The following is a 22,175-nucleotide window of genomic DNA, read 5'->3' on the forward strand; positions in this document are numbered from 1 at the left end:
GCTTCCTTGGCGCCCTCTAGTGGCTCGTTTTAGGCACTTGTTGAATCGTTGCCAAACCCTTGCCACGGATTCTAAAATGCGCATGCGCAGAATTGACCCTGAAAGGAATCGCCGCTGTCGTCTCGAGGCAATGAGTAACTATCGACTCGAGACTCTCCTTTTGGCGATCCATAAAATCCAGACGAATTTGACTCACTCCCACTGAAATTGACGAGGACAGTTTACGGGGCACGTCCATTGTTGATACAATAGTGCACTTGTCTTGCCAGTATGGACAATGTCAAAGGGTTACTTCAGGCGCTGACGCTGGACACCCAGTCCTCATCTGCCGTCCTCGCCGGGGCTGCTGCCTGCATAACGGGGACTTTGGTGGTGTTAGCCCGGGCGGTCGACGGCCGGAACGCTCGGAGGAAGATGCTGAAAGCCAGAAACCTGAGAGATGACAGCCTGCTGAGAGCTGAAGAGGCTGTTCTTCACTACAAGAACGCGGTGAGTTGACATTTAAAAACGACATTTTTATTAAAAAAAAAATACGTTTTCTGTTGGTAATATTAAGCCGAGACGATACGTAAGTTAAAATCACAAGTGGTTCTCAAACGTTTTCAAACCTGCAGTACCACGTAAAAACAAATAAATAAAACACGACCTTATCTTATTCCCCCGCCAAATACTAAAACATCGCTTTCTGAACATTATGCACATTTTGAACATCTACCAAAGAAATATTGCTTTGTATCCACCAAAAATGAGCTTTTTTTGTGTGTGTGAACCTGTACTCAAGTAAGTACTAGCTTTTACTGTTATTGACTTGAGCGTATGACTCTCCCTCCAGCATCCCAAGATGGATCAATCTCTCATTTTATCTTTGTCTCTGGCTGACCTGACAAGTAAACTGAAAGATGGCCTGCTGAGACCCGAAGATGTGTTTTACTCCTACGTGGAAAAGGTACAGTACAGTATACTAAATTCAATCTTACTTATTCTTTCAGTTGCAAATTCTACTAAGTTCCCAGTACCTTTTCCATATTTATTGCTATGGTGAACCTGGTACACTGAATTAATTATTGATCGATAAAAAGGACTAGGGCACGCTCATTTTGTATTTTTTTATTGAAGGAGATTGATGCCATTATAGCACAAGTGTCAAAGTCAAGGGCCGGGGGCCAAATGTGGACCGCAACATCATTTTATTCGGTCCCCAAAAACTAATCAAACTTGTAAAATTTAATGATGCGTGCTAAAGTCCGAACCCAAATTTCAACTTGTTCCATGTAAACCAAAATAACAGTCATTATTTTTTACTTCAAATTTGAAAACTAGTTATTCATTAATTTGTTGTGTGCTCTATATGTAATATGTGGAGGGCATTAAACATTGTAATGGATTCCTCAAATTCATAACGTTCCCAGAGAGGAAACCATAGCTACAATGTGGGCCGTGACAAAAAAATATGTTTGACACCCTTGAATTGCAGTATTTGACAGAATTGTATCCTACCAAATGGGCTATTTTTCGGGGACCAATTAATTGTCCGGACTCTATAATGAAGGATATTCTTCTATCTATCTAGCTAGTAGTGATGTGTTGCTCGCCAACGAGCCTGATCTCTGAAGTGAACGAAGAGAGCCGATTCCTTACAAGGAGCCGGAAATGGGAGCTGACTTTTTTGTCCTCTATTCCCCGCCCCAGTCTTCGGTTAAAGCCACACGTGGTTGGTCGATATCCGTGGTATAGGAGGGAGGGGAGAATTACAGACACACGCAGCGGTGAGGAGAATGGGGGAGGGGGGACGTTAGGGTAGACAGGTGGACAAATGTTATCACATTATGCTGTTATTATTATTCAATTATGATATTTTTTACTAGTTGGGATGATAGCATTATTAATATGAAAAGCAAATTAGTGACAGCTGATCATCAGACCAGAGTAACCACAGGGAGAGTGAAAGTTAGTGGATGCTCTCTGTGCACATATAAATCAAGCCATACAAATAAAAATATTTGATATAGTGTCTTTTTTACACAAGTAATTCGTTTTTCACATAATGTTACGTGATTTTTGGTAGTTAGTTAATTTAAGCAACAACAACAAAAAAAAAACAAATTGAGGAGCATTTGGGCGCCATAAAAGCCGGATCTTTTTAGTGAGCCGAGCCAAAAGAATCGTCTCTCTGAAAAGAGCTGGAATTCCCATCACTACTAGCTAGCTAACCAGCTAGCTAGCTGTCTATCTATCTACTAGTTATCTAGCTTGCTATCTAGCGCGCTGTCTATCTAGCTAGCTGTCTATCTAGCTGTCTATCTAGCTTGCTATCTAGCTACCTGTCTAGCTAGCTATCGAGCTAGCTCTCTAGCTAGCTATCATCCATTTATTTATTTATTTATTTATTTATTTATTTATTTATTTTTACAGACTATCAATGAAAACAAAAGGTTAAACTGCTGCACCGCCATCCTGCTCGAGAGTTTTGAGCATCTCAAAACGCTGGACTCCCACAAGGAAGGTCTCCTGTATGGCGTTCCGGTTAGCATCAAGGATAACATTGCGTACAAGGTAATTCCAAGGTGGCTTATGAGCTAAACCGCTCAACCAGATGATTATCGTATTTGGTGGTTCAAAACTTTCACGCATTAAAAATGGAAATTATTATGGTGAGTTAAAATGAAAAAATAAACAATTGTATATACGCAGAGAGCCACTGGCTAATTTCTTTTGGTGTGCAGTGTCTTGTCCTGTTGTTAAATTTTCATTCAACTTGTCTCCTTTTAAAGGACAACCGACGTCTCCGGACAAGTTGTGTCCATAATTTATCAAATGGCTTCAAATGACTTCTACTGGGCGTATTTTAATAAGATTCCACCGCATATAGCTATATTTTACGTTTTAAGACTCGCGCTGAACATTTAGGAAGTCTTATTTTTGAGTTGGTGACGAGTCCGTACGTGACGTCACTAAAGGACCGCCCTTTGACCGTAAAAAAGACGCATTGTAGCCGTCCTTCCATCACGTCAATGTATTTTGCTGTACTGTTTTTTTTTGGAAAACCTTATTTTACATCCAAAAGCCGCCAGCAGAGGGAGTCCAAGCTCCATTGAAGAATTTATATCAGCCTGTGGAAACGGGCTGATTCATTCCTCATAGCTCGGTGGCCATTTTATTGCCTCTTTGGGTGAGACATTCCCCCCCCGCCCATTTGCCTCAAAATGGCACGGAATAAATTCTTTAATCGATTGCAAACATGTATGCTTTCCTCTTCAGAACTATTTGAATCATATTCATAACTGGATGTGTAACAAGAAAGCATATTATCCGAATCTGAAGCCATTGTTTTGATTCTCCAGCAATGCAAGACGTCTTGGCGTGACGTCACGAACTGGGGGCGGGACTTTCTGAAAATGCCCAATTCGCAGCTCAATTTTTTTGCAGATTTTGGACACCTGAAGTCATTCTTATTGGTGTTTTTCATTTGACTAAAAATATCAGCCTGCGTGTTTTGGGTATTTTAGATGCTATAAAACGGTTTTCTGATGTCAGTTAAAAAACAAAAAAGTGACGTCGGTTGCCCTTTAAGTCTTTGCAATGCCTTCAGTGAAAAAAATGACATTTGAATATGAAACATTCATTCTTTCACAAACGAGCAGAACTTGATTTGTAGCTGCTTACAAAACATGTGATAGAAGAAAGTAACATTTGTTTTGAATTAACTAAGGAGTTTGTTTGTGGTTAATTCGCATCGAGAGGCACGTAATCCCCATCGGGCTGCGAGATGGGATTGATGCTGTTATATCGTTGACAACACGTCTCCCTTTCAGAACTACGATTCCTCCTGCGGCTTACTCGCCAACCTTGGCCAACCTGCCGAGAGGGACTCAGTTCTTGTGGAAGTCTTGCGAAGACAAGGCGCCATTCCCTTTGTGAAAACCAACATCTCTCAGGGCATGTTAAGGTAATGTCAACCTTTACACACATTGTCATTCTCAAAAACATCCTGCAGATCCACATCGTGGACTGCATCAACTAGGACCACCCCCCCACTTTATCATCAGAAGTCTTCCTTCTGGTTGTACCTTTCTCTCTCTCTCTCTCCTGTGACCAAGAGTCCATATCCTTTTTGTTTCTTTTTCATGATTGAACTTATCTGGAGCTTTGATTGCGTAAACCAAGGCAAGCTGAGGCCAAATTCAAATTTAAATCTGTCAACTCAGGGGGGCTTTTATATCATAACCCCCGCCCCCTCTCTCGATTTGTGTCATCTCACACATACATTCTCTGAAAAGCAGATGGATGTTATTGTTAGAATTTCCTACCATGACAAAACTGCTGTCTATTAGCTATCTGGCTTGCTATCTAGCTAGCTAGCTAGCTAACTATTAGCTATCTTGATGGCTACCTAGCTATCTATCTATTTGCTGTCTATTAGCTATCTGGCTGGCTATCTAGCTAGCTAGCTATTAGCTATCTAGATGGCTTCCTATCTATCTATCTATTTGCTGTCTATTAGCTATCTGGCTGGCTATCTATCTAGCTAGCTAACTATTAGCTATTAAGATGGCTACCTAGCTATCTATCTATTTGCTGTCTATTAGCTATCTGGCTGGCTATCTAGCTAGCTAGCTAACTATTAGCTATCTAGAGGGCTACCTAGCTATCTATCTATTTGCGGTCTATTAGCTATCTGGCTTGCTATCTAGCTAGCTATTAGCTATCTAGATGGCTACCTAGCTATCTATCTATTTGCTGTCTATTAGCTATCTGGCTGGCTATCTAGCTAGCTAGCTAACTATTAGCTATCTAGATGGCTACATAGCTATCTATCTATTTGCTGTCTATTAGCTATCTGGCTGGCTATCTAGCTAGCTAGCTATTAGCAATCTAGATGGCTTCCTATCTATCTATCTATTTGCTGTCTATTAGCTATCTGGCTGGCTATCTAGCTAGCTAGCTAACTATTAGCTATCTAGATGGCTACATAGCTATCTATCTATTTGCTGTCTATTAGCTATCTGGCTGGCTATCTAGCTAGCTAGCTAACTATTAGCTATCTAGATGGCTACATAGCTATCTATCTATTTGCTGTCTATTAGCTATCTGGCTGGCTATCTAGCTAGCTAGCTAGCTATTAGCTATCTAGATGGCTACCTAGCTATCTACCTATTTGCTGTCTATTAGCTATCTGGCTGGCTATCTATCTAGCTAGCTAACTATTAGCTATTAAGATGGCTACCTAGCTATCTATCTATTTGCTGTCTATTAGCTATCTGGCTGGCTATCTAGCTAGCTAGCTAGCTAGATGGCTACCTAGCTATCTATCTATTTGCTGTCTATTAGCTATCTGGCTGGCTATCTAGCTAGCTAGCTAGCTAGATGGCTACCTAGCTATCTATCTATATGCTGTCTATTAGCTATCTGGCTGGCTATCTATCTGGCTACTGGTCAAGGATGACGCTTCGTACTGATGTCCCAACGTTTATTGTGAAACACTTGGAACACAATGAAAACTACAAAGGACATTGAAACGACAACATTACAATAAGTTTGACAAAACATTCAGTCACTGAGGAAATTAATAACGTACCGTGTGCACCTGACTAACCGAAAGTAGATAAACGTTGACGTAGACTTTCGACTGTTGTTCTCTATCTAGCAGTTGCTCTGCTTCTGTCTCTCTCTAGCATCAGTCTCGTTCCGTCTGTCTTGCCTTGCTCTCGTTTATCGAAAACACATGACACGGAAGCGGAAGTGATAATGACAAAACATTATAAATAAAGTATAGAAGACGATTTTAAGAAAACACACATATGAAGGTTCGCATAGAAACGTTAAACACTTTTACAGACCAAATAAATTATATTTTTGTTGTCATAGCAACCAATGACAAGATACCCGCCAGTTACACTGGCTAGCTAGCTATTAGCTATCTATCAGCTAGCTAGCTAACTTTCTATCTATTTGAGTTATTCCGGGTAGAGTGAACGCTGGCGCGTGTGGCTAACGCTGCTCAACCACAGCAAAAAAACTTACTGTGACTGTATTGACGCTTATAAATGAAATGTATTATTATTATTATTATTATTATTATTATATTATTATTATTATTATTATTATTATTATTATTATTATTATAAAAAGGGACAATCACGCTAATCTTTTCCTTCCCCTTCACCATCTCAAGTTACGACTGCGGTAACATCATCTATGGGCAGACGGTGAACCCCCGTAACCTCAACAAAACCAGCGGAGGTTCCTCCGGTGGCGAGGCGGCCCTTATCGGCGGAGGCGGTTCCATCCTCGGCATAGGCACCGATATTGGGGGTAGCATCCGTATCCCCGCTGCGTTCTGCGGGATCTGCGGCTTTAAACCAACTGCGGGGCGACTAAGGTCATCATTTTTTTTGCTTTGTCGGCTTTGAGTGTGCGCTTATCTCTCATTTTATTTGATGGCAATAAAATGTTCTTATTGTGTTTTAGCAAAGTAGGTGTGAGCAGTGTTTCTCCCGGGCAAAAGTCAGGTGAGTACCTTTTTCTGTATGCGCTTACTGCATTTCACTGCTGTGTCTCGGTTGATCATTGGCTCCTTTGTTATATCGCTGATTCTTCCGTGTTTTTTTAATGAGTTTAGCACTCACCTGAAAACAGGGCTAAGTGAGAGTGGGAGAGAGATTGGGTTTGTATGAAAAAAGCAGCACGTGTCCGTGTGCCTCCTTAATTGTCTAAACATAAACACATTGGCTGTGAGAAGAGCAAAGCAGCTGGTCAGCAGGTCGCTGAAGGCTAATGCAGGCTACATTGTCACAGCTGCATAAGAAGAATGTTAGTGACTGTATAATGTTTTTAATAATAAAAATAATAATAATAATAATAATAATAATAATAAAAATAATAATAGGAAGAGGATCTGAGGGAATAGAAATGTGAAGGTCAGATAGGTAAGGGGGGCAAGGTTATGGATAGCTTTAAATGATAAAGAAGAATGTTAAATTTGATTCTATATTTACATATTTTTAATTAAATATTTAGTCAGTTGTGTGTTCTCATATAGTCTTTGTCTCAAATATATTTAGTATAACTACTGTTAACATATTATAATAATGTACTCATTAATGATTGGAACCAAAATCATCGGGAAAGGGCGTGGGGGGCGTCACCACTTCGCAGATTTTCACCTATCACGGAGGTCTGGTCCTCCTTTACCACAATAAACGGAGGATTACCGTATTACTGTAACGGGGTCTGATTAAAAACATTTACAATACAGTTATAAATCGACATACGAACGTCTATTGATATGAAATTTTCAAGTTACAAAATGTCTCAACAGCAAAATATCGCCCCTTGTGATGAAACAAATGTCAAGATTCGCATGTTAAAAATGCAGTCGGGTCTGCTCCGTCTTTCTTGAATGCAACATTTTTTAATGCTGCTCTGGCATTGGCTATGACCGAGCATCATCTTGGCATCCTATTGGCTAAGAGGTGTGTATGTCAATAGATGGATGGGTGTTTATCCAGAGTCATCGTCATTCGCCCCTCAACACGAGACGTCGTTCTGCTAATTTTACGTAAATGTGAATTACTGTATTGCACTCAGAAAATGTTTACCATTCGGCTCACTGTACATTTTTGAATAATTGTTAAAAGTCGACCAAAACAAACTTCCTTGAATTGGTTCGTAACAAAACCCCCGTAAGTGAAAACATGAACTAAAGAAGGAAAAAAACGGCGGTGACGCAGTTAAAAGTTACATTTCGGTCGTTTTTATTCTTCACTCTATTCTAAGTTTTTTTAAACATTATTCACAACTTATTTATTATGCAGTAATATAATCATAACATGTATTAGTTTCATAATTTGATGCACAGCTTCTGCTGTTGTTAAAGTGCTATATAATAACCAATATGTATTGTATTTTTAGGCTTTAGAAAAAAAATATGTCTATATTATTATCTAAATTTAACAATAATAATAATAATACATTTCATTTTTAAACGCCTTTCAAAACTGTCAAGGACACTTTACAGTCACAGGCAATTATTTCTGCGGGTCAGCATGTGCTCCAGCGTTCACTCAATCCGGAAGTAACATTAGGGTATTTAGATGGAATTCGCATCTCTACTTACACAATTTTCTAGTGAAGAAATTTCTTTCAGAACCAATTATAGACACCACTGTATTAAAAAAAAAAGATTACATTCATGTGTGTTTTGATAAATTCAACGTTGTTTAAAGTGTGCTGCAAAGTCAACACTGCTATTTGGTTCCAGGCTAACATATTTACCACTCCCCGAATGTATATATTTGTCGTCTGATAGTGTTGGGAACGCCCGGGCCCTTGGCGAGGGATGTGGATGGCTTGGCTCTGTGTATGCAGGCGCTCCTCTGCAACCATATGTTTGCCCTTGATCCAACTGTGCCTCCAGTGCCTTTTAACGTGCAGGTGTGTCTTCGCCGCATCATTTTTTTGCCACAAGACTCTTTCACACTAGACATCCAACTCTCTGTCCTTACATACATGTCAACCTTGGCTAATAGCTGCCCTTATAAATGATAACAATTCCCGTATAAAAGTTGTAGTACGCTGTACATTATTTGAAATGATTTAAAAAAAAAAGCTAGCACAAGCGGAAATGCAGTTTACCGCGCATGCGCACAATATGCTTTTATAATCGACCGTACCCAGCGATAAAAAATATATACATATGATCGACTTTTGCTCCCCTTATTGATGATTGCAATTCCCCTTATTAAGCGATAATAAACCTTATAAACACAACCCGACACATAATTATTCACTTATATCAAGAATAAAAACACATTTTCCACATGTACGGCAGTTTTAAAGTGGCTCTTTAGATCGTAAAATCCACTTGCAGCAATTTTTACGTCCTTTTTACACGGAACGCAGAACGAAAACTGAGGACCTTTTGTCGACAATCTTATCCATTCAGCGTATTCACCTTGGAGACTCTTTATTCTTTTTGGTGGCGACCCGATCCTAGAGTTTTTCTCTTCTTACTTGGCGGTTCTCCCATGCTTACTTCTACGTTATAACTTCAGTGATACCTCCGTTTACGAACCCCTTGGCCTACGAACTTTTCGGTTTACGAATGTTACATTTAGGAAATTTTTACCTTGGCATATGAAGTTTTTTCGTACATGGAGCTGCCTCAATGAGTGATGTGTTGTTCGCAAACGAGCCCGTTCTTCTAACAACAAAACGCCAGCCGACTGTTTTATGTTTAGTGGGGACCTGTGAACGGATTATTCTCATTTTAATGGTTTCCTATGGGAAATTAATTTTTGGGATACACACCCTTCGCCTTACACAATATCTGGGAACTAATTAAGTTCGTAAGCCAAGGTATGACTGTAGTTGATTCCTCGATTGCAACACAAATGCCGGACTTCGAATACGGAAATGGAAATACAAAATCAAACGAAAACAATGTGCCGCGCATGCGCATATCATGCTTCATCGACTAAGACTCGATAACCGCAGTTTTTTTTTATCGTATAAAAGTTGTTATACGGCATACACAATTCAAAATGATGAAAAAACGTATAAAATACAGGGAAAACGTATACGTCAACAAGTATGTCTTCCGGCGGTGTTTTCATGAACTTTCTCTGTGTACTCCGGTTTCCTCCCACATTCCAAAAACATGGATGGCAGGCTTATTGAACACTCGAAGCAACACGAAAAAAAAATACATTTAACTGACAAACACCCCAGATAGAAGACGCCTCTGTAAAATTGAGATTCCGCTGATGAACATACGCAGAAATAATGCTGCCGTAGTCTCAATTTATCAGCCTTATTGTCAATATGCTATCTACGTATGCTTGTGTCAGATGTATCAGAGCACTAAGCCTTTGAGGATCGGCTACATGGAAAGCGACGGTCAGTGTCCACCCACGCAGAGCATGACCCGAAGCCTCAGAGAAGTCAGAACGTTATTGGAAAAGGCGGGACATACTGTAAGGACCCCCTCTGCCCGTGTGTGCAGAGCTGGAAGTAAAGTCTTGTTTTTGATATCTTCTCCCTAATGTTTCTATAAATGCTTAGGTGGTGCCGTACAGTCCTCTGAAGACGAAAGAGGCTTTTCTTCTCACTTCCCAAAGCATCTTTGGAGACGGAGGGGCCTCCCTGGTCCAAAAACTGTGAGTCTGATTGAGTGTGTGAAGTATTTTTGATTCACTTGCACGCCCTTCATAAACCCTTCATATTATTTGCTATTTAGTTTTTTTTTTTGTAATTTTACTTTGTTACTTCAGGGTTGAGTGAATTATTATAGTGATTATTAATTAAACCATTATGTGCAGCTTGGACCGTATCACGCATATACAGTAAAGTCTCATTATATCGATATCGGTTATATCGATAGTACTGCTTATTACGATACTATTTCTATGAACGCAAGGAGAAAATTTACATGCCGCAGGATCGGATATATCGATAGTCCGGTTATATCGATATTTTTTCCAACTCCCGAGAATATCGATATAACGAGACTTTACTGTATATACACATATTTTCTCTCACGAGGCGACTCAGGAAGTTGCATTGATTCATTTTTGCTTGTACGATAAATTTTGTGCATATTGCAATATTGTCTACAGGTGTTGCCGCATTGTTGGTGTTCACATTTCCGTCACTGAAATACTGATCACAGCAACCTTTTCATGGCTTGACAATTTTTTTTTTTTACGTTGCGTGTAAGCACAAGGTCGTAATTTTTTTTAAACTCATTCACTGCCATTCGGGAATTGAAAATGTGACATAGAGCGCCATTCCTGAATTTGTTAGGGTTTTTTTTTTTTTTTCATGCTTGGGTACGGATAAAACGCTGGCCAGGGCCTCTGGGAATGTTTTTTTCTTTTCCACAACGGTGCAGCATTTCCCTTTTTTCCATATTAGGGCTTTGTTCTAGCTTCAACTTTTGTTCAAGCGCTATATATACCAATATCTATGTATTGCATTGTATTTTGGACAGGCACCCTCATTTCAAGCTTATATAACTCCAGACCCATATTATTAAGGAATTAACTCTTTTTTTTTTTCTGAAGAAAGAAGAGAGTCTAAGGTTTCTAACGTAGCATTGAAAGTTTATGTAGTCCTAAAACTCAATATTCCGTGGGTCCTGGAATTCGAGTGACTATGACAAAAACCCTGGCACTGCAGTGGACACATTTTTGCACATATCTGGCTGTGAATGTGCTTAAGACGTAACTCGTACACGTGTGGAAATTGTTTTTATTCACTGGATGTCCAATGTTGGAGTTGTTCTGAACAATGAATCCGAAGATGACAAGTTGTTCCCCATTGCTAAAAAAAAAATCATCTCAAATATTAACGCTTAATTGCAAAGTTCAACTCAAACCTTGTGTCGACATTTGTTGGCTTAATCTTTTACTTGTTCTTTTTTTTCTGGTTGATGAATGACATTCAGCAACTGTGAAGTCATTTTGGGTCTTTAAACAAAAGTTAAATGAGTTTTTGATAAACGTGGAGGGGAAAAAAAGGAAAACCGGTTTCCATATGAGAACTAAAAAATTCAAAGATGACTCAAAATGACTTACAGTGTCCCAAAACTACGTCAAAATGACCCCGGAAATGGCGAGTTTCAGAAGGTCCCGCTCCCTTGTTTGCGAAGTCACGCCAGGACGTCTTGCCTTGCTCTCGAATCAAAACAATGGCATCAGATTCGGAGAAGATGCTTTCTTGTTACTCATCCAGTTATGAATATGATTCAAATAGTTCTGAAGAGGAAAGCATACATGTTTGCAATCGATTAAAGAAATCCTCCCGTGTCATTTTGAGGCGTCAGGACTCCAATGTAGCGTCCCAGAAAATGCACAAGATGGCGCCCAAGCTCCGTTGGAAATGGGCTGATTTGTCTGCTGGGAATTGGTGTCAACTAGTATCAAATAGTAGACTTGGTGCAACACACAATGATTCACCATCGCATTATTTATGTGTTTTCCTTCTAACTTCGCCATCACCACGGATCAACACGAAGTTTTCAGAACAAATAAATTACCCAAAATGCATTGTGTGTCGCTTTCTCGGTCAGGGGCGTTCCAGACGTGACGTCACGTCAGGCATCGTCGTCAACTCAAAAACAAGACTTCCTGAATATTCAGTGCGAGTCTTAAAACATAAAATATAGATATATGCCGTGGAATCTTTGTAAAATGCGCTCAGTAGAAGTCATTTCAAGTGATTTTACAAATTATGGACACAACTTGTCCGAAGGCGTCGGTTGTCAATTTTTTTGCGCTTTGCAAGACACAAACGGTGCTTGGCGTCAATTCAAATTTACCCTCAATGAGGCCGCCCAATTCCACTTGAGTGTGATAAATCACACGACAATCCGTTTGACCCTCTTTATTCATCCTCTTCTACTTTTAGGAAGGGGGCGCCTCTTGATCCTACTCTCAAACAGCAATTGTTCCCCTTCTATCTTCCTTGTTGGCTGAGGAAGATCCTCTCTTTCCTGATGAGACCTCTGGTAAATAGTCATGGCATCACTAAATGCAATATATATATATATATATATATATATATATATATATATATATATATATATATATATATATATATATATATATATATATATATATATATATATATATATATATATATACACACACACACACACACAGTAAAGTCTTGTTATATCGATATCGGTTATATCAATAGTACAGTACTGCTTATTACAATACTATTTCTATGAACGCAAGGAGAAAATTTACATGCCGCAGGATCGGATATATCGATAGTCCGGTTATATCATATATATTATATATATATATATATATATATATATATATATATATATATATATATATATATATATATATATATATATATATATATATATATTCTGTCCTGCTCACCCTGAGAACTATTTAAAAAAATGTGTCTACATGATTAACCGATATCATCATCATTGTATCAAGATATTTAGTGTTTAGATATTGAATTGTATTTGCGCTTCAAAATAACATATTTCGACACAGGTTTTTTTTAAATTCCATTAGATTTGGGTTTTTTTTTTGAAAAACATTTTTTTGTAAACCGGCTTTTTTTAAGCAAATCCCCCCCCCCCCCCCAAAATGTACACAAGATCATCCCGTGCAATACAACTTAAATTATAAATTCAAAGGTTCATGTGATAATCTGAAACAGTTTGCGTGAGAACCGGTTCATATCTTGTTTTTATAGTTGAGACTCATTGCGGAATTGGGCAAATTGGGTTGGATTGCATTAGCCCTTATTAGTCTCGCAGTGGAGAAATTTATATTTCACAGCAACACAGTTATGAAACGAAGAGGAAAGAAAAGGAAGAAGTAGAAAAACAAAATACGGGAGCTGCTGTAAAGGCAGCCACTCTCGCGGCGCCAACTTGAAGTCAAAAGAACAAAAAACTAAATAAGACAACATAAAGACCATGTCATTCAATCTGCATCTGGACTGCAATGTAGTGTCCCAGAAAAGAGGCAGAAAATGGCGACCAAGGTCCCTGTGAGCAATTAATCAGCCCGTTTCCACAGGCTGATAAATTCTTTATATGGAGCTTGGTCGCCCTCTTCTGGCTCTTCATGACATTTTCAGACCAAACAAGCACAGCAAAATGCAATAACGTGATGGAAGGACTGCTACAATGTGTCCTTTTTTTCGGTCAGGGGCGTTCCTTCAGTGACGTCACGTACGGACTCATCACCAACTCAAAAACAAGATTACCAGAATATTCAGTGCGAGTCTTAAAACGTAAAATATAGCTATATGCGGTGGAATCTTTGTAAAATATGCTTAGTAGAAGTCATTTGAAGCCATTTTACAAATTATGGACACAACTTGTCCGCCGGCGTCGGTTGTCCTTTAAGTGTCCATTGTACTTCTGTTTCCATTAAAAATTTGTTTTCCATTTCTTCCATTTCTGTTTTTAGTCTCCTCGCGGTTCGTTCCTCCTCCAAAGCACCGTCGGAGTTGGGTGAGAACTCAAAAGTGACAGTATTTCTCTCAATGTTGACCAGCGAATAGATCAGACTTTATTTCTCCATTGATATTTCAGTTCTGTTTTGGAGCTGTGGGAGCAACACGCGGCTGTGCAGGTAGCGTGAGCCAACGGCGTCTGAGCCCGTCCGGAAGGACACGATGAATCTTCTTTTTGTGCTTGTCCATCAGAACTACATTCAGGAAACCCTGGCGGAATGGAGAAAGTGCAAGATCGACGTGCTGCTCTGCCCCATGTTTGGACCCGCCTTTAACTTCTTATACTGCGGCCGCCTTCCCTGTATGGACGTCTTGAATGTGTATTCACGCTATACGTTATGCTATGATTGTCATTAACTCATTCACTGCCATTCACACATTTATTTGAGAATATAAAATATGTCATAGAGCAGCATTTTCGACTTTTGTTTTTTCTTGCTTGGATGCCGATAAAGCATTGGCCATGGCCTCTGGCCATGTTTTCCCTTTTTTTTCCATCTTAGCGCTTTGTTCCAGCTTCAGCTGTTGTTAAAGGGTCCTATAAACCAATATGTATGTATTGCATTGTATTTCGAACCGCCCTCATTTCAAATTCATATAACTCCAGACCCATATAATTTAGAAATTAACTCTTTTTTTTCTGATGAAAAAAGAAAGTCCAAGGTCTCTAATGCTGCATTGAATATTTATGTAGTCCTAAAAGTCCAATTCTGTGGGTCCTGGAATTCGAGTGACAATGACAAAAACCCTGGCACTGGAGTGGACACATTTTTGCACATCTGGCAGTGAATGAGTTAAAATGGTTGCTAAGCATGTTTTAACACAGGGGAGTGGAGGTGGGGCGGCAACTCATAAATTAGAGAGGAGACGTATTTAAAAATAATAAGAATTAGTGCTTACTTCATTGAAAAGAAAATTATGGAGTAAAAAATTGATTTAAGGGACAATATGCTGAAATCACGTTTTTTGGAAAGTTTGTTTGTACTTCGCAAATACATTTGAGGCTTATCTGTCTGTCTGTCTAACACTAGATAACTAGTGTTAGTGTTATCTAATAATAGATAACACTATCTAACACTACAGAGTTATCTAGTGTTAGATGTATAGATGGCTAGTTAGCTAGATGGCTAGCTAGATCGATGGCTAGCTAGATCGATGGCTACCTAGATAGATGGCGAGCTACATAGCTATCTTGCTATCTGAGTTTTTTTTTGTTTTGTTGTTTTTTTGTTTGTTTAGTTTTAACCCTTTTTTGTCCCATAGTTCCTCTGGGTTACACAGCAATCTTCAATCTGCTCAACTTTCCTGCCGGCGTTGTTCCCGTTAACACGGTGACAGTAGAAGATGAGGAGGAAATGGCCCGTTATGAGGGTTTATATCGGGACCACTGGGATAAGGTTTACAAACAGGTAAATGCTACATGAAACAGTGAGGGGTCAAGAACTTAGCAGTGAGAGGGGTGGGGTGGGGTTTACAGAGAGAGAGAGAGTGAAGCCGTTCTCCAAAAAGAAAACGGCTGCTGACTTTTTTTGGCCTCTATTCCCCGCCCCCAGTCTTCGGTTAAAGCCACGTGATTGGTTAAGAACTCAGCAGTGAGGGTAGGTGGTTTAAACATTAAAGAGACAGGCAGACGACAGTGAGAGAGTTTCAACTTTGGCGGAGTGTAGACTGCAAGGTTAAAATATCCCATCAATCAGGCTCCACAAATAACCCGCACAAGCCATCTGTACACTTGATGGAAAAAGCTATCAACCTAGCTCAACAGAACACAATTGATGAGGAACTAGATAAAATTATCACAGAGAAAGCACCTACAAGGGATTATTCCTCAAGATGGTGAAAGAAGAAGGTTACGTTCCTCATCAAGTGTTTAATGCTGAGGAACCGACCACTCCATTCTATCAAGCCATCAACGACCATCACAAAGGTAAATAAAAAGACTTTATTACATAGTACAGTTTATTTCTTTAATTATAATACCATATCACATTTATTATACATGAAATATGGTATATTTTGTGTAGTTTAAGGCTTAGAAAAGTAGAAAATTATGTTTTATGGGGACCTGGGAACAGATTATTCTCATTTTAATGGTTTCCTATGGGAAATTAATTTTTGGGATACACACTTTTCGCCTTCGACACTCTGTCTGGGCACCAATTAAGTTCATAAGCCAAGGTATCACTGTATATTATATGATCATATTTTGTTTCTCACTCTTTAAAAAAACGACTTTGTCCTGAAATTTATAAAATGTATCAAATAATTCAACCATCTATATTTGAAATATTAAAATAGAGTGTCGACTAATAATATATTTTATTTATTTGTGCCTTATGGGACATGGAGATACAAAAAATATATATTTTGACACTTGCAGACACTTTGCAGAATACTTTTGTTGCACATCTAAAGTGTAATCCAAATAGAATTTTTAAAATGTGAGCAAAAAATACAAATAATAATAAATAATACATGTAGTTCCACAGTTAGTCAGAAGGTGGCGACGACAGACCGTCGTCACATCTCTTTGGGGAGTTTTTCTATGTGTCTCTCTGTCTCTCTGTCACTAGGCGTTGTCAGGAGGTGAGGGTCTCCCCATGGCCGTGCAGTGCGTCGCCCCGCCATGGCAGGATGAACTGTGCCTTCGCTTCATGAAGGAGGTGGAGGAGCTTGTGAAACAGAGCCAGAGGAAGTGAATCGTCAGGTATTGCTCCATTGATGAATGAAAGTTGGGACGTTTAGGATAAGTGAGTCTGTCCCGATACTGTATCACAAAACAACCATTTCCTCTTCGCAGTCAAGCTAATTTTAGCTTGTCGACTATTTTCTTTTAAATAGAAAGAATCATAATGCACCTGAATTACGACCAGTCCCCCAAAAAATAGCTTTTAAGTTCTAGTGAATGGGAGAAACTATGTCCTAATGTTAGAATGTATCGACAATTCTATCAAGATATTACAGAAGAATGTAAACCCCATTTTTTCTCCATGAATATAACGACCAACTTATCCTGTGACTTTAAACTATCCCTGAAAGTTTTGAAATGCGCCCATAAAAAAGATAATTATTATTCTTGTTAACATGCGAAATTTATCAAAAAGAGGTCATTTCATGACATGAAAATAACATTAAACCAGCTAAAATGCTCCTATCTTAACATGCTATAAATGCTATCAAAACGGTTCAGACCGATGTCGTGAGTCTGACGAAAACGGAATTCATGCATCATCCTTTGAATTTCGACGAAACAGTACCACCTGGTGGCCGAGTACAACATTTCCTTGAGATTTCAGTGAACTGAACTGATCTCACCATAAGGGCGAAAAATAATGAAACAGTTGTGAAAAAAACGTTGACTCTGTCACCGTTCTTTTTACTGTAAAACCAAGAGCATCATTCAGTCATTTAAAGGACAACCGACATCACTTTTTTTTTCCTAACTGACATCAGAAAAACGTTTTATAGCATCTAAAATACCCAAAACACGCAGTATGATATTTTTTTTTGTCAAATGCAAAACACCAATAAAAATGACTTCAAGTGTCCAAAATCTGAAAAAAAAAAAGAACCCGGAAGTGGCCAGTTTCAGAACATCTCGCCCCCTTGTTCGTGTTGTCACCCCAAGACGTCTTGCCTTGCTGGAGAATCAAAACAATGGCTTCAGATTCGGAGAATATGATTTCTTGTTACTCATCCAGTTATGAATATGATTCAAATAGTTCTGAAGAGGAAAGCATACATCTTTGCAATCGATTAAAGAATTTATTCTGTGCCATTTTGAGGCAATAGGGGGGGAAATGTAGCACTAAAAAAGAGGCAGAAAATGGCGACAAAGCTCCTGTAAGGAATTAATCAGCCCGTTTCCACAGGCTGATTATTTCATTACACGGAGCTTTGTCACCCTCTTCTGCCTCTTTTTGGTGCACCACAAAGTTTTCAGACCAAACAAGTACAGCAAAATGCATTGACGTGATGGCAGTACTGCTACAATGTGTCCTTTTTTCGGTCAGGGGCGTTCCTTCAGTGACGTAGGGTGAGGACTCGTTACCAAATCAAACACAAGACTTCCGGAATATTCAGCGCGAGTCTTAAAATGTAAAATATATCTATATGCAGTGGAATATTTGTAAAATACGCTCAGTAGAAGTCATTTAGAGCCATTTTACAAATTATGGACACAACTTGTTCGGAGACGTCGGTTGTCCTTTAAAACAACTACATAGTTTAAAAATGAGAACTTGAATGGCACTTTTATTCTTTTCAATGGAAACATTTTATTCATATCACAGGCCAGCATCGTATCGGTCGCTTTTGCTGTACTACAGATGTGAACGTTGCTAAGTTGGAACAAAATAAAAATAATGCGCTCCTATTTTTGGGTGGTTTTAGCTCTTCCATTTAAACGTCAAAGTTATCACATTTCATGTTTTGAAAACAAAAATGATTTGACTTCATTGACTAATGATCATTGCTCATTTTTCTTTTTGGACTTTTGTAGAGTGTTCAATCTGCCAGTTAGATGAAAGTCAAAAGATAAACTGCTGCAACACCCGCTCATCGAAATATTCCAAATTTTATTTTTTTTTAGGTTTTTAGGGCAAGAAAAGTATCCCTTAGCCTTATGTGCAATATAATCCTTCTGAAAAAAAGCACACATTGTGTCATCAACTGTGCCCTATATTTGACACTACCTGTGCAATCAACCTTTTTTTCATCAATGATGTAATAAATGAGTTGTGCACCTTCTTTTCACCCCAGAAACTACCTTTGTATCCCACCTACTCCCTCCTCTTCATCTCCATCATCGCTCCACATCATTTCCTTTCTTCCTCTCCACTCACTTGAGTGATTGTAGCACCTCCCAGGTAAAAGAAAAGTGATAAAGCAGCCTAATGACACATGGCGCCTCCATCGAGCGTGTCGTCACATTACCCCGCCGCTATTGTAAATATGTGTTTTCACTTGGGTTTACATAAATTTACATATGTTTCACGACACTGGCGGGGATGCCAAGCCATTAGGTGCAGCGCCGGTGTTTTCCATTACAATTGTCTGAATGTGGAAATGGCTTGAAAAGGCGGGCGCACAAGTACGAGCAGGGGGAACGGCAATTGAGAAGCTTGTTCTCGGCTGTTATCTGGGGCGAGTGGGGAGAGAGAGAGAGATAGACTCGTGCCACTCAAGTCAGGGAGTATGAAGCTTTAAGAGGTATTTGAGAGACTACAGGGGTCCTCGGGGGAACATCACATTGTTCATAAATCCCGCAGAAACTGAGGAGGGATGGCAGTGACAATCACACACTTAAACACAAATGAAACATACACAATAATTACATTTAGGAGTTATTTTTAACCCAATTATTTTACATATTTTACATAAATAAATAAGTCCATAAATAAATACATAAATAAATAGACACAGACAAATAAATACATGTACACGAACAAAAATAAAAAAAAATAATTAGAAAAATAAATAAATAAAAATAAATAAACAAATAAATATATTGACAAATAAATAAATAAATAAATAAATAAATAGCCATATAGACACATAAATAAATAAATAGACAAATACCTATTTAGATAAATGGAAATATAAATAAATATATAAATAGACATGTAAAGAAATACATAAACTGACAAATAAATAAATATGCAAGTAAATCAATAAAAATAAATAAACAAATAGCCAAACAAATAAATACATAACTAATTAAATACAGAGACAAATAAATAAATAAATACATACATAAATAAATTAATACATGCATAATTAAATACATAAATATATAGACAAATAAATAAATAGACGAATAGATAAATAAATAAATGAATAAATAAGTAGACGGATAGACAAACAAATAAATAAATGAACATGCTCGTGAATAAAACACATTCATCAACTCTAGCATGTGCAAACAAACCCATTACAAAAAAAAACTTCATGGTGGGTATAAAGTAAAAAGTCAAGGTCCTATTTAAGCAAAGGATTTCTTTACTTTTCCCCCTCATTGCTTGACATCATGTGGCATAAACCCCCATTGGCATCACGGCTCGGAAACTTTTTCCGTCTGTCTCGATTTAGTTATTGCCACGCCGGTATTCCAATTCAAGCCTTCCCGGGACGGAACGTAAAGTGTTGAGCTAGTGTCTCGTGAAATATAAAGAACGCGGCCATGATGGAGGAGGACGGCGATCAGCCTCTTGAAGCCATTCAGCCTGAACCGTTCGCCTTGATAAGAACGCCAAACACCTCATTTCCAGGAACCTTTAGGCTATCAAATCGGGTACTTCAAAAGCCATCTGCTCTCGCTCCTACCGTGCTTGTGTGCGAGCAAATCGAACACCTTGCTATCGCCCCCAACTAACCTGGGATGATTCTGTCTTAATGTCCCATTTCAGGGACCAGGGAGCCCACCGTCATTATGGCCGTCGCGGTAATACGGGACACAGCGGGTGGGGGAGCGCCTGTCTTCGAGACCGCCATTTTTTTTGGGCGGGGGGGGGGGGGCACTGTCTGGTTACACAACATAATCTTTCAACAGATCGCCATTGAGAAACTATGCAAATATTTTTTTTCATCATATTAAACTGAAAATTAAGTACAAACCCCGACTATGCAACGAACAGGAAAGTAAACACAGAATGACTAAAAGCACAATTAAAAAAAAAAAATACTCATCTGGATCCAAATACATTTTTCAAATACAGTGATACCTCGGTTAACGAATCCCTTGGCTTATGAACTTTGCGGTTTACGAACGTTACATTGATGACAATTTTACCTTGGCATACCAACTATTTTTCGGGATACACACGGAGCTGCCGCAATGAGTGACGTGTCGTTCACGAACGAGCCCGTTCTCCTAACAAGAAAATGGTGGCCGACAGTTTTGTCCTCGATTCCCCGCCCCCAATTGTCGGTTAAAGCCACGTGATTCGTCCAGAACGTAGCAGTGAATGGGTGGGGGTTACAGACAGAGAGCAAGTGAGGCCCTTCTCCCAAAAACAAAATGGCATCTTCGGTTAAAGCCACGTGATTGGTCAAGAACGGAGCAGTGAGGGGGGTTAAACATTGAAGAGACAGCAGACGACAAAGAGAGTGAGAAAACACACACACAAAAGGGAGACGACAGAGCTTGAAACAAAAAAAAAAAAGTGAAAAAAACAAAAGTGAAATGGTGAGAAATGGATAGAAAACAGTGAAATTTGGACTCGTTTCAACATTGATAGTTCAAAAGCAGAGTGTAGACTGTAAGGTTAAGATATCCCATCAATCAGGCTCCAGAAATAACCTGCACAAGCCATCTGTGCACTTAATGCAAAAAGCTATCAACCCAGCTAAACAGAACGACTTTATTATACCATACAGTTTATTTATTTAGTTATAATACAAAAGCACATCTATTATACATAAAATAAGGTATATTTTGCGTAGTTTTAAGGCTTAGAAAATTAGAAAGTAGAAAATTATGGTTTATGGTGACTTGGGAACGGATTATTCTCATTTTAATGGTTTCCTATGGGAAATTAATTTTTGGGATACACACTTTTCGCCTTACACACTCTGTCCGGGAACCAATTAAGTTCGTAAGCCAAGGTATCACTGTACATGTATTGTCTACTAATAAATATATAAATATAACCTGTACCGACATCCGATTTAAAAGAGTCCAATGACAATTTGAACCTCATGGCTGCGCCAACTTTCTCTCTTTCTCTCATTCAGCTCCCTTTCATCAGTACGGTCCTCCACTGAAGGGTGTCAGCGCCGTAGTGGGAGGAGGCGAGTGGAGATTACCAGAGCGCTGATACAGGTGCGCGGCCGCCATTGAGCTACAGCAACTGTCAATACAGCAGCTTCTCAATATCAGTGGAAGGACGTTTGGATTCGTAAAGTATAGCCAGCACTTTTTTCCCCTTTTCTTTATTTCTCTCTCTCTCTTTCTCTCTCTCTCTCTCTCTCTCTCTCTCTCTCTCTCTCTCTCTCTCTCTCTCTCTCTCTCTCTCTCTCTCTCTCTCTCTCTCTCTCTCTCTCTCTCTCTCTCTCTCTCTCTCTCTCTCTCTCTCTCTCTCTCTCTCTCTCTCTCTCTCTCTCTCTCTCTCTCTCTCTCTCTCTGACAAGCTTAACAAGCGAGCTTTGTATGATTCTGTCCGATTTTGTGACTTAACAAT

At 39.0% G+C, this 22,175-nt stretch overlaps 1 protein-coding gene across 1 annotated transcript; it reads left to right on the plus strand.

The window, feature by feature from the left end:
• Positions 1-96: 96 nt before the first annotated feature.
• Positions 97-22,028, plus strand: faah (fatty acid amide hydrolase). The gene is made up of 16 exons (XM_089001565.1): positions 97-489; positions 833-946; positions 2,413-2,553; positions 3,813-3,946; positions 6,173-6,379; positions 6,469-6,509; positions 8,309-8,433; positions 9,849-9,974; positions 10,063-10,157; positions 12,409-12,508; positions 13,950-13,993; positions 14,075-14,114; positions 14,188-14,296; positions 15,259-15,404; positions 16,569-16,702; positions 21,730-22,028. Exons 1-15 carry the CDS (start codon positions 271-273, stop codon positions 16,692-16,694), a joined length of 1,767 nt encoding a protein of 588 aa, XP_088857691.1. The 5' UTR covers positions 97-270; the 3' UTR covers positions 16,695-16,702; positions 21,730-22,028.
• The last annotated feature ends 147 nt before the right edge of the window (positions 22,029-22,175 follow it).

Source organism: Hippocampus bargibanti, linkage group LG07, assembly GCF_051943395.1.
Source record: "Hippocampus bargibanti isolate YZ-2025 linkage group LG07, ASM5194339v1, whole genome shotgun sequence".
In the NCBI taxonomy this organism is placed as follows: domain Eukaryota; kingdom Metazoa; phylum Chordata; class Actinopteri; order Syngnathiformes; family Syngnathidae; genus Hippocampus; species Hippocampus bargibanti.